Consider the following 13856-nt stretch of genomic DNA (forward strand, 5'->3'; position numbering starts at 1 on the left):
GGTAAAGTTTCAAGTAAGAAAATGACATGGACTGCAGATGGTACCATCTAAAAGAAAAAGGACTAGAGAAAAGACTAAGGATGATGGCATCACTATATATCTCTGGTGTAGGGAAAATCATTGTAAATTATTACCTACATCTACTTTCTTTCACGAAGAGAAAACTCAAAGAGGCAAGTGATAACTACTGGCTTAGTGCAGCATTACTGAGGACTATTGCCTCACTAAGCTGGCCACATAAAGCATAGGGTTAAATTTTATTGATTGGTTGAGGAAGAAATGAACATTATTTTCCTAAGTTGCTTCACCTGAAAAAGTGTTAGAGAAGATTAATCACTGAATACTCTGATACTGTGAGCTGTTACCAACCACAGATGAAAAGTTCCAAACAAGACATTCAAGTCAAGAATGAAGGATTCGAGAGAATTTATCAGTTTCACAAGGACCATACTGATACATCCTTAACAATACAGAGTTTTAACAGGAGATTTCAAAAATTCTTTATAATAAATCAATTAACAAAGGCCTAGGTGGAATTATCGCATTGGCTGGGGGAAAGCCAAAACACAACAAAATCTACTCCTCCCAGAACATATCTGAGAACTAACTGGATTATCGTCAAAGGTATTCCCAAGTTCCCCAGTGAGAGGAAAAGACCGGGCTGTTTGGACTGGTACCAGCCAGCAAAACACCTTCACTTTCCAAAACCTGAATGTCACCAATGGCACTAAATTCCTTGCAAGCAATTTTGAGACAGCCAAACTCTCAGGAATGATTGTGCAAATGAAAGCAATGCCAGCTTAGGAAAGACTGAAAATGATGCCATTATGATCATATCTCCGGTAAGAATGTCAATAAGCAATCTAAAACAAAAATAACTAATTATTTACTTCCTCAATCTGGCTCCCTGGAATTACTAGAGAATGTAGCATGCAAATAACAGGTGAACTGTAACCATTACTCGTGTGTTAATGAAGTGAATGCAATTGTAAGTACTTTCTCTAATTTGACATTTCATAGCTTTAAATTCCTATCAACAATATTCATACATCATCTGGCCTTTGGAGTCCTTAGCAATGGCTCTTCTCACACCTGAGCATCCTCTTTCGGGGCCCATGACTTAAGCAATGACTAGCGATAGTTAAGTGAGATCACAGAAGATCACTGAGAGTTTACCCAGCTTCTAGTTGGGTGGAGAGACTTAGACAAGGCAGTGAATAAAACGGATAAATATTCACCTACAGAAAAAGCAACATTAACACTGCATATGCTGAGCTTTAGTTAAAATTCTTGAAACAAGCATGAAAATGCTGGCTCCTTAAAATAAATTACTACTAAGCAAGAGTCAAAGGCTTTTTCACTTCTTCACTGTTTTCCCTCATACTGCCACCAATGATATTACATCAACTAAAAAAAATGATTGCTGTAGTAAAATCCATGTGATTACAGATTAATCAATATATTCCACAATAAATTCATATTATAAAACAATAAAATATCATAATATTCTTGTATTGAAAATTACCTAACAGTCCTCAGAACTAATATTTATTTCCACAGGATAATTCACGTCACAGAAAATGAAAACTTGTGAGAAAGTGCAAGGATAAAGTGCAGAAGGCTGACAACTTTTGTTTCACACATAGTGATAGGGAAATAAATTTTGAGTACTTAATTGAAAACAAAACTGATTTATAAAAAAAATCTAAGCTTTATTTTTCAATTTCTGGTTTAATTTTCTTTACTGGTTTAGCTGCGCTTGCATATGTGGGAAAATGCAAATTAGAAAAGACATTACTTAAAGAAACACTTTCCATTTGATTCAGTACTATGAAATTATATTTTCTATTCCTTAGAATATATTCACCTGTTTTTTTAACAGCTTATAGCTTACTCTAACTTTCTGTGACTTTTCTGAAGGCAGGTTTCACCTGCTTTTTTTTTTTTTTTTTTTTTTTTTTTTTTTACAACCTTGGACCATATAAACTTGGTGGGATTTAACTCTGAAAAGAGATCATAGTTCTACCCCATTAGCATCACAAATGTCACCTTCCATTGCATACATACTGTTAGCCCTGCACTTCATAATGATAATGAGACAGCAGTTATGTAAATAGTGAATATGTGCCCTAAGCAATTTGTCCACAACCTGGCAATATACAGCTTGACTGACTTGAAAAGTAAGCACCCACTACAATCTAACACAGAACTGCTACTGAAGCTGCACATTCCCTCCTGAGCATAGCCAGGTGAGACACGGTTCACAAGCTATCAGTGTACAGCCAAGAAACAAACTTTATCTAAGTTCCAGTGCAGTTTTATTGTAGCCTCTTGACCTCCCAACTGCAGCAAGCAAAAGACCTCCAAGTACTGACATCATCTATCCGAATAATGGATGCTCAACGCCTAAGTTCTATTTACAGAGCAGCATGAGTTACCCTAAGAAAAGGCCAAAAAGAAGTAAATCTCTGTATAACAAATGACATCTTAATCAAGAAAAAAACAAATTAGATGCCAGATCACAGCACAGGACACAGAGGGCAGGAGAAGGGAGTAAAAACCCTTAACAAAAGGACTTACACATATATATACCCTGAGTTCAAAAGGGTACTTCACAGAAGGTGTGGTAGTGGCTGCACACCCCTGGATGATTCCTCTGTGTGGGTGAAATCCTCCCCTGTGTAGGTACGCTCACTTAAAAGTAGTCCTGCAGAGGAAGACTGTCTAAAGATGCCATATGCAGCTCAGCGGATTGGGTCAAATCACTGAACCTCCATTTATAGAGGAAGCTTCTACACTACTCTCGAGATGGATCATAAAACAGTATCTGTGCTGTGTCCTGCTTATTTTGATAGCAAATATGATTCCTCAAATAACAATATTACTGTAACTAACATCTAACAGGAAACCGCTCAATAATCCTACAAGCAATCAGAATTGGATCTAGCAGGCACTCTTCTATACGGGTTGACTTTGTAGGCTAACTAACGTGAAAAGCAATAAGCCATTGCCAGGGGATATAACTGAAGGAAACAACACAAGCAATAATACTTTCATTTAGGAAGAAAGTAATTTTTTCCGTTTTCCTTCTCAGAGGGTAATCAAAGGTTAAATTATTTTTTTCCTCTTAAAGTAGCACATTTGCTGCAGATAGCTATATTTCTCTAAAAAAATCAGGAAATCACTCTGACCTTGCACTGCAGAAATAATTAGATGTGGAAAAAAAAGTTAGAAATGTTTTTGAAAAACAGAAAACTTCGTATCTATACGGAATTAGGCAGCACAAATCTTGAAATTATTTTTAAAATATTATTTACCCAGAATTTATCAAATAATATAAACATGCAGTTAAAAAGTTAATGAATCTAGTGATATTTCACCATATCTTGAAATCTAAGTATTATTTTACCAGATTAAAACAACAAATCTTCATTTAGTAAACTGACATAACTAGATACATATAGTTGTGTGTCCCAGCAGCTAAAACCTTTCAAAAAACAAATGGAAACACTGAAACAGAAATAAAATTCATTACTATTACAATTTACAGGACATCATCATGTTGAACCACTCCCAGAGAAGAAGCATCAATGAGTACAAACACTCAAATTAACTCTGTACCTCCACAAAAGCCTCCTGCTGTGATTTCTTCTTCAAAAGCATCAGAGAATCCCCTTCCTGCATTTAATTTTGATAGTCGACCATCAATAAACTGAAATAAGAAAAAAAGTCATGCCTGGTTGGCCCTTCTACTGCTTTACAATGTTATAGTTATTAAGTGTGTACATTATAACAAAATATGCACATTCAAGCTAATATATGACATAAGGATAATATATTGCTTTGAGATGGATTTTGCAAGAGTGGATGCAACTACAAGCAGCGAAAGTGTCAGAACACTGGACAACAAGACCACTGAAACTTCTTCCACAGTTTCTGCTCCTTATATGTATATCAAGTAAATTATATATAATATGCAAAATTTATATAAATCTAAAATATTACTAATATAGTTTTATAGTCAACGGAATTACACCTCAGTTTGTTTAGAAATCTTTTCAGTGTTTTTCAAACTTTTTTTTACATTTCAAATGGCATGAGAATATATTCATTTATTTTCTTACAAATGTTAACTTTGGATTTACAATCACAACCAAATAAAGTTAACTGAGAAACTCCCTGGTGTTCTGTTATGAAATAATAAATTTACCCCTTATCATAAACAAAAACATCATAAACAAACCTCCCTGTGGAAACTCCTTCTGGGTAAGTTTAACTGAGTCCAAAGCAGAACTTGCTGATATACACAAAGTACCTTCAGAACATCTGGAAATGTTTCACAACTCCAGTTCAAAGACACGATAAGCTAGGATGTCTACTCGAAGTCCATTAAAAGTCCACTCTAAGTGCCTGACATGAAAAGTGATCCTCGAAGGATTGTTTGTGAGGGGAAACTGCGGCAAAACCATCCATACTGAAACTGAGGAGGATCGCTGTGGCTTGGTTTCAGAAATGGTGGTAACAGAAACTTGGAAGCAACACTATTTGCCTGGCAGTATGCAAGCTGACTTGCAGGATATTTCATTTAAGCATGTGGGAAAGTGATGCATGAAGTGCCAAAAGAAAGGGAGGTGTGATGCCAAGGCAGACCCCTACGATCCTCTCCACCTGAACGAGCATAGTTCAGGGTTGATGCAACTATATTTTTAAGTTCTAACACATCTGTTTGCCTTTTTTCACATTTAGGTGCATTTGCGTTAGAGCCGCATTTGTATCTACGTATAAGTGTATATAAAGATTGAAATGGTCCAAATACATCAGAAGGAAGTGGAAATGAAATAACGAATGAGTAAACCTCTCAGAAGAAATGAAAACATTTTTTTCAAGAATTAATGGGCTTCAAAGAATTAAAATGAGCATATTCTCTAAGGTTTAGAATTCTTTCAAGAAGCAACCCATCCATTTTTATTTTGAAAAGGCTAATTCAAGTCTGAGTAAGATAAAGTGAGAAAGCACTGTCACTGTTTGGATAATATACAGTTCATTTTCTAGCAAGAATTACGAGTTATTCACTGGTACTAAACAGTACATACCAACTAACCAAAATTAATTATTTGGCTATGTCATATATTATCACAGATTATCCAAACAATGTCAGTGACAATCTGATGCTTGTCAATGAACAGACTAGCGGCATGAAACAAATTACATTCTTAGAGTACAAAAATTCCAGCAGCACTAATAAGGCAAGCACAAAGATAACCATGCCCTTCTCTTTCTTGTCTAAATTCTTCTTATTTTTTCATTTTACTCCAGGTTGGCTTTTTTCCAAATAGGCTTGGTTCATGGTCAGAGCGCTATGGGATCACTGGATTATTTCACAGTAAGAAGAAGAGATAAGAGCATCTTTAGCTACTGCTGTGCAAAAAACCAGCCTTTGAACTGTAAAACGTTATCTCTTTGAGTAAAGTTATGAATTCATTCCATGTTATAAATTAACACATGATTTATGGGCATACTCATCATTTGGTAAAAATCCTATCAACAGAAGGCTGAGAGACTGAATTTGAGTGTTCAGAGGATTACTCCAATAGAGTGTTTAATGCAAATAGTGGCAAACAGAACCGAAATAGCTACATGGAAAGAATAGCACGTAGCACCAAATGTACACTGTATGGTTTTCTCCTTCCATTTTCCAAACCCATACTCTCTCAGAAAATGTTTGCCCGTTAGTTCAAGCAATGCATTCTCTTACTTCTAGATTCAAAGACCCCATGCGTGATTCCCACTGTTGGTTAAAAAAAAAAAAAAAAAAAAAAAAAAAAAAGTACTAATTTAAATGCTAATCCTAGTCTCGGATTTTAGCTGACTAAAGATGGAATTCCCATAGCTCTTACGTAATCTTTAATTTTGAAAATAAAATATAGACCACATTCACTTCCAAACATCTTGTGCCACAGCTGATAAAGAAGAGGGGCAGTAGATGGTATTTCTGTGCTAAACTCCAATCATTTAATTAGGCAGGATTAAAAAATTCAAGTTAATTCACCACTTACTAAAAAATTGGTAATAACAAAGAAAACATCTAAAAAAGTAATCACCACAAAACAACTCAACAAGCCTGGAAAGAGAGTGTTTCTTCATGAAGCTTGTATACCAAATTTGAAATTACTAATATTTGTAATTTTGAAAGACGTATGCTTCTTCATGTCCTAATGCCACATCCATTATTTATTTTTCTAGTAAGAATTCTCCTGCATATTGGCAGTAAATGCCAATACATTTTGTAGATTATATTATTTACATAATTATATTATTTAATGATATATTCCTAAATTAGTCTCCCTGCTAGTTCTAAGAACAAGTTAATATTTTCCCTGGACACTCATCAGAAGTATTTAACATGCGAGATGCAGCTATTAATTGCCTATGTTTGAAGTTTTGAAGAAAGAATATCTGCCTTCCATGTTATCCTAATTATAGGGAAGCCTTCCTAGGGCTCAGAAAAAGCCAGTATATAGATACCACATATAATAACACAAGCACCAAAGATGGGGAAAAGAAACAATGAGAAAAGAAGTAACATAAGTACACAGTCTAAAAGAACAAACACTATTCAGTCTGAAAGAAAACTGTCATGTGTAGCATATTTAATCAGGAAATAAGAATATTTAATCCATAATAGTTATTTTCTTTAAAAGAAGAAATTTGTATCCTTATAGTTCAGGAATAAAGATAACCAGGGTTTTAAAAATAAAATCTCTCCAGGGCAGAAGACAGCTTTAGAAAACTATCCAGCAAAGAGTATAAAAAGGAACTTCACATGTCTCTACACTTGCGATCAGTATTAGGGTATTTATCATAAACTACTTCTGTGAATTACTGGAAGATGTGTTTTGCGTAATCACTTTGGTGTATTCCATTTCAGAGCCTTATACACAGTCTTTTCAACTTCCAACTACATGAATTCATCAACTTTTGATTTAAAAGGCATCTCTCTGAATTATAAGGCAGAGAGAATGGGTTGAGACTGAAAGATAATCTAGGCATACCCCTTCCCACTCCCCCATTTCCCCCCCCCCTAAAATAGTCTGTCTCAGTTTTGGGTGAAAACCGTGATGCTGAATAAGGGAACAGAACTCTAATGGTTAGTGAGAATGAGATATGGAAATGGATATTATAATATTTGAAGAATAAAACCCTAAGAATTTAGTGTGTTCAAGTAAAAAACTAAAACAAAACAAAACCAGATATTAACCTCTATTACATGATTCTGAGAAAACCAGCACATGAATCTGGAAGTCAAAATATATTAATGAATCTATCAGGCTAGAGGAAGCACTGCCTAAGTGAAGAATAACAGATGCAGTATATCTGCTCAGAAAACAAATAGGTTATGACAACTGGTGGTCCGTCAGCACAGTATGATGAGGTTTTCTAACAGATTTTCATGGTCCAAAAATGGTAAATGAGAAAATGGAATGATATACCACATTAGTTTTCAAAACACAGGTTCTCTCAGATTCTTTGACAATTGATCTTCTAGATAAAGGAAACGCATTTTATCTAGACCACAGAAAAGCCTCTTGGCAAGTGCCTCATCAGAAAGGATTAGTTAAGATGAAATAAAAGCATAATAGTACATGAACTTTAGGCTGGGTAAGGACCTGCCCAAAAAGGAAATGGATGAAAGTGTCAGGCTGTAATGGTATTTAAGAATAGAATGTCGGGCCTGATCCTATTTACAGTTTAGTTAAGGATTTTGGTACAAAATACTGCATATGTTAATACATTTGGAGACATCATTAATAGAAAGCACATTAGAATATAATACAGGGTAGAAATGGATGATGTTGAAGACAAAAATAATCTGAATGGGAGAAACAAAAAGAATTAGTTATTCCTACAATGATGCTCTAGCAGCGTGCTCAAAAGATACTACAATTTCGAAAATAAAATTTCTCTAAGAGTGTTTAAGTTAGAAGAATTAATATGTTTCAAAGTAATCTCAAAAAAAAAACAAAAAAAGATAGCTACACACACACACGAGAGTGAAAAAAGGAAGGACAGAGGAGGGATTTTAGAGAATGGCACAAATAAAGCTTATTTGTAAGTCACAGCCTAGCTTTAAGGTTGCTTTTAAGAATAACTTTCTTCTTAAAAGATCAGTCATTTTCAAGAACAGAGTAAAACACAGTTTAGCCTTTCTGAACACAAACAACAGTGGAAACAGCTCATTTGTCAATGGGAAAAGCTGGAGAAGATGCAGCTGGTCTGGGGATTAGCTGAAAAAGTAGGAGGGACAATCACAACAGAAACTAAATGAATGAAAAAATATTTACTATTAAAATATGTACATCAACATGATTTTTAGTATTTCCTAATCTCCTAAAATACATTATTACCTTTAGCAGAAATAAAAGTAGGAACAAGCATAAAACTATAAAATGACTCTTCTTTAATTAAACACATATTAAAATGTAAGTGCTAGGTCCACTGCCATTTTATAGTGACAGCCTCATTTATTTCAGTAGAGCTAAACCTATTTCTCACAGCTGAAGACTTACCTGCAGAAGAGAGAGAATGAATTAGAGAATTCCACTGGAAGCAGCTTTATATTAAGAAATGTTCATGCTACCTTGCGGCACTCTGAGATATGCAAAACGTAAACAACACTGTTTTCATACTCCGCTACTTTTTCCTACCTCAATCTTAAGCGCTGGATAACTCAAAATTTTTCAGATATCTTCTTTATTATTTTATATTGTTATTTATTATTTGTTATTGTATAAAATATAATAGAGTAAAATTAAAAGAACACGATTCTATGACAATTCCTACAGAACTATGAACTTTGGTAATTAAGTAATTTAAATAATCAGTATTTTCTTAACTTTTGTAACGTATTTCCACAGGATTTCCACAAACTATTATCCTTACATAAATCTTTACTTTAGACATTAGCCTCTGATTAACCTCAAATAACACAAGTATTTTTTGAAAATTAAAAGATTTTAATGTAATGAATTTCCCTTATCTATCACAGTAGTATATTTTCGAAGTAGTCCAGCAGATTAGTTAAGCATGAACTCCTATGTCTCAATCATTCCAGGTATTTGTAACCAAATAAATAAGTCTTCTGATTTTATCCCATTTTTCCTTGATTTTCCTGAAAAAAAAACTAGCAATAGAAGTCTCTTCACACTTTTTTCATGCGATGGGGTTGTGAGATAAAGGTGGGGGGCAAGTTACAAAATAACATCAAAGAAAAGAATTCATTCCAAACACTGTAATAAAACTACTACCAAGCTATGCAAGTCATTCAATACTTTCTTCTCAGTAAGGTATCGGCCAGAGTATTGTTCAAGCCACTACTGATGTCCTGAATTTGTAACATTCTATATGTGTACTTCAGAAATCCTAGCAATTTGAATCCTGCTTTTAAATAAAATATCATTACAGTCCCATCATTACAGTCCAATTTAAGTAAGCACTGTGTTGTTTAGGTTCTTTGTTCATGATCCAAGAGACCTGGAAAAATTGTGAAGTTCAACCACCATGCCAGAAGATCCATGGGTTTTTTTGTTCTGAGTTGCAGACTGGCATATATGCATCCTGTTTCCACCCCCCACCTTGCTTCCCCCCCGCCCCCAACTTGGATGTCCCAAGCAAAGATTTAAAAATAAAATGATATGGGGAAGACTGTCTTCACACAAAGTATTTATACTTATATTTTATCCCAGAAATTCATAAGCTTATAAAAAGGAAAATACATTTAAACATGGACATGTTTTAAAAGAAAACTATAAAAGAAAAGGTCAGTTACCCTCTCATACCTGTTTAAACAGTTGAAGATTAACAGCAGTTTCCAGGAACTGTTTAGTAGTACTGGAACGATGCTTTACAAAACTACTCTCGCAAAAAGTGATAGGTTCTCCCTAAATTTAAACAGATGAGGTTAGATGGTAATTACAGTACCTAAGTGTGTTGATTTATTTAAAATTCTCCTTTACAAATTTATTTCATAATAGTCAATAGATACAAACATTCCCTTTCAGGCAATCTTGATAAACACTCATACAAATGACACAGACAATACCAAAAGACAAAACTATTCTAGACAAAAATATTCTCACAATATTTAAAAAATTCTCAAGATACATGTTGCAATTGAAACCTTGGTTTATAAAGGTTAAACACCATACAGTCTACAAAATATCCTCTGCAAAAAAAAAAGTCGTTCACAGCTGGCTCCTGTTACCTGTATAGCATTCTTCATTAAATATTTCAAGGATGTGGTTCAAATTTTGAGGATCAGCAGGTCCTCTGCTTCAAATAATTTGAGAAGCATTTCTGTGGAACATTATCCTGATACACCGGCACACTAAATGAGCAATACTAGTATGCAAAAAATTCTTATTTGAGTTGGATCATTTGATCCAAAAACATGAACCTGCAAACTATATTTATTGTACCTAAACCTTCAAAACATTCAAAAATACACTGCTGATTTAACAGAAAATTATTGAAATAAAGGCCTTCTTAATTTTGACAATTTTTCCATGAAAGCAAAAGCTACAAAATTTTTGGAGCACTGTTGCAGAGAAAGTCTAAAAAGATCAGATTAACTTTTAATACAGTAAAACATTTGCCTGACATGAGAAAAGGCATAGTCTTTACCAAAAATCCTGCTTCAAAACATTTTGAAGATGAAATAAGATAAATACATATTCACTGAAAACCAAGTATTTGTGCAAGAATTTACTAATGAAAACAGTATTTATAACAAACATAACTGACTCCTATGTTACCTCCTAATTTCATTTAAAAAGTAGCTATCTTCAGTGTGCACAGACCACAGGAAGTTACTACAGGGCATTCTCTTAAATTCCATTATTCTTATCACTACTTTGTGATAAATACTTGAAGTTGTTATATTTAACTGAATAAATGATAGGAATTTAAAAAGGTTTGTGTAGTGATTGAGATACATGCACTGATTTCATCATAAAGGATAAAGGCCTCTCACTGAAGTGTATAAAACCAAAAAAATTAACATGTTAAAAACAATCATCATAGGTCTCTCAGACAGAAAATTTGGAATCCAATATAATGTCAGACCTAAATCAACGGTTAGAATATTTTACTATCCAAAAGCTACAAATACAGTGAAATCCCAGAGTAAAAGACACCTCAACAATTTGAAAGAACAGAAAAAGGATCAAAGAGATCTACCTATAATAAAACAGGAGTCTTGTCAGACTCAAACTGTTAGCCACTTCGAAGACAAACTTATCTACACCCATGATCTCCACCGCCTTCTGCTCCTAGCCCTGTTTAACTTGAATCTCACGTGCTACTTAACACATTTTTCTATCATTCTAGTTTATTATGCAGTTCTAAGCCTCCAGAATATCACAAAGTCTTTTCTGAATGTGATCTGTGTAAGTGGGTTTCTCTGAGAATCTCTAAATCATTTATCACTGCTCTTTATAAATCATACTTATTTTTAAATGGTTCGAATATAATCCAATGCAATGTTGCAGTAAAACTACTGTCATGTCATATTAAAAACCTGTTCTGATACTACCACAAGCTTTCCTTTTTAAATTTTTCTGGGCATCTTAATGTATCAAAGATTAGATTTCAGTTATCTTAACAAAACACCCAAATTCAAAGAACCTAAAACCACACAAATGTCCAATCCTACTCAAAGCACTTAAATCCATGCCTAACTTGTTCAAATCTTATATTCTTACTTCTTTATAGAATTGCAAATCTTAGCAAGGAATTCCCACTGGAGGAGCTAGAAGCTATAAATTTACTGAACACAATCCTTCCCCCTCCACAGGCTAGCAGGGAACGGTACAATACGCAAGCCCTCCTCGATGCGATACGTAGTACAGTGCCGATCAAGGCTCCAGGACAAGGATTCAAGTTATTCCACCTAGTACTTAGCCACAGAAAACTGCCAAAGACTGTACAGACATCACACGATGCACCTGCATATGCCATCTGCTGAATAGTTCAAAATGTCTGTGGGACTTGAAATGACACTGTCTTCCTGACTCAGTTTGCATTAGCCACCCTGGAGCTCCTAAAGACTCTTGTCTTAAGCAGATGACTTCAAGCTACCTAGCAAATTAAAAGCGCATCAAAACAGACGAAATACTCTCCAGTTAGATATGGTGGTACAACATGTGGTGTTCTGGAGGGCAGACTCTTCTCAGTTCTGTCATCCTTCCAAAAATGTCAAGGTCACCAATTACAAAAGCTCTTTATTTATGTCTTTACCAAAAAAAAAAAAAAAAGATTTCTGGAAATACAGAAGCTGTTTTGGGAGTGGAGATTAGATGAGGGCTGATGTCATACAATGAAACTTGAAGCTCAGGACCAAAGAGAGAAAAGAGAAAATTATTTTTGAGATATACTATTCAGAAAATAAAATCTAACCTACGTCTCCACTACAATTGTCTTGGAAAAGATGAAAAGTCTGTCAGAAAGGAGAACTTCTATGCCAGTAAAAGAGCAAACAGGCATTCTCTCGCTCTTTCACATCAGCCTCAGAAGAGATCACAGTCAGAGAGCTTAACTTGATGGCACTTCTGCCTGAGTCATGTAACAGAAGTCCTGGAGATGGTAGCTCAACACACATTTTTAGTGGATGGTCAGTGATATTTTCCCAGATACTCTCCATTATCCATGGAAGCCCCAAGTATCTAGTAAGCACTGATTCACTGGTGCATCTGTTCCCCTACCAGTGCAGTTCAGATATAGAATAACCAAAGCTACTCTTCAAACTGAAAATGTGTTTAGATCTATAAAGGGTTCACATCCAAAAGCCCTCTACAGTATTCAAACCTACTCATACTAAGGCTGCTTTAAAAAATTTAGTAGGTTTAAAGCTCCTACTTGTTCAAAAAAATGAAAATGAGTAAATGTGTTGAAACCTGTAGAAACTTGAAAGGCTGGGTACTTGCTGCTCAGGGTATCTGCTGTAACTTTACTGAAACTGCATTAAATAATAAAATTAACTCCTACCTCTTTTATTCGTGTAATATTCTGAGCACCAAAATTGTTTTGGAAATAAAACTGCTCTGAAAAATCAGTGATTAACACTGTAAACACAAGGAATTTTGAAGTGCTACTTAAAAACGAAATTTATTCAGCATAAACGGAAATAGCTCTAGAAGTTTCCTGACGTGAGGCACAGAACATATCCGTGCCTCTGCAAACACAACTGAGTACCTTCAGAAACCCTAAGTTTTGAAGGAATGTTCCACTGATGTGTAACTACTGCACCACCTAATAGCCCCTTTAGTATTGATCTACAATGTACTTTCAAAACAAGTTCGATCAAAACCCAGTAGGGATTCTATACTGAAAAGCAGACAGCTAATACTCAGACCAAACAATCTCTGCCCAAACAAGATATCTGTCCTTTTAACAACAGTTGCTATAGAATTTTCCTCCCTTTTCAGAGGTTGCCACACACAGCAGGAATCTCTTCCTCTAAGCTGCATTCACATTTTAAGCAAGCTATTTATACAGACCTCAGTGGAACACGAAACACTGAGCTCAATCTGTGGGCTAATTTTAAAAGGAAAAATAATCTAGATTAGGAGGTACATTGGTGCTTCTAAATCTAAATATTTAACTGCAATAGGTACTCACATTTGAATTATTTTTTTCAGAAAATATATTCATCCCTTTCTAACACAAGAACGCTCTTACAGCAACTACTGGTACTATCACTACATTTAATACAGTTTTATGTAGCAGCTCTTGCTTATTACAAGAAGAGTATACAGTAGGTATAGTTTCTTCAGTTTTGCATCATTTATCAAAAATCAATT

The 13856-nt window shown here is 34.7% G+C and overlaps 1 protein-coding gene across 2 annotated transcripts in view; it reads right to left on the reverse strand.

Moving 5' to 3' along the window:
• Positions 1-13856, reverse strand: part of DENND1B (DENN domain containing 1B) — a 177145-nt gene that overhangs the window by 29927 nt on the left and 133362 nt on the right. For both annotated transcript variants that reach the window (XM_064515764.1, XM_064515765.1), the window contains 2 exons: positions 9837-9938; positions 3622-3712 (listed from right to left, as the gene is read on the reverse strand). In XM_064515764.1, coding sequence (XP_064371834.1) covers positions 3622-3712; positions 9837-9938 — 193 coding nt within the window. The remainder of the gene's footprint in view (positions 1-3621; positions 3713-9836; positions 9939-13856) is intronic.

Source organism: Dromaius novaehollandiae, chromosome 8, assembly GCF_036370855.1.
Source record: "Dromaius novaehollandiae isolate bDroNov1 chromosome 8, bDroNov1.hap1, whole genome shotgun sequence".
NCBI classification, from domain to species: Eukaryota; Metazoa; Chordata; class Aves; order Casuariiformes; family Dromaiidae; genus Dromaius; species Dromaius novaehollandiae.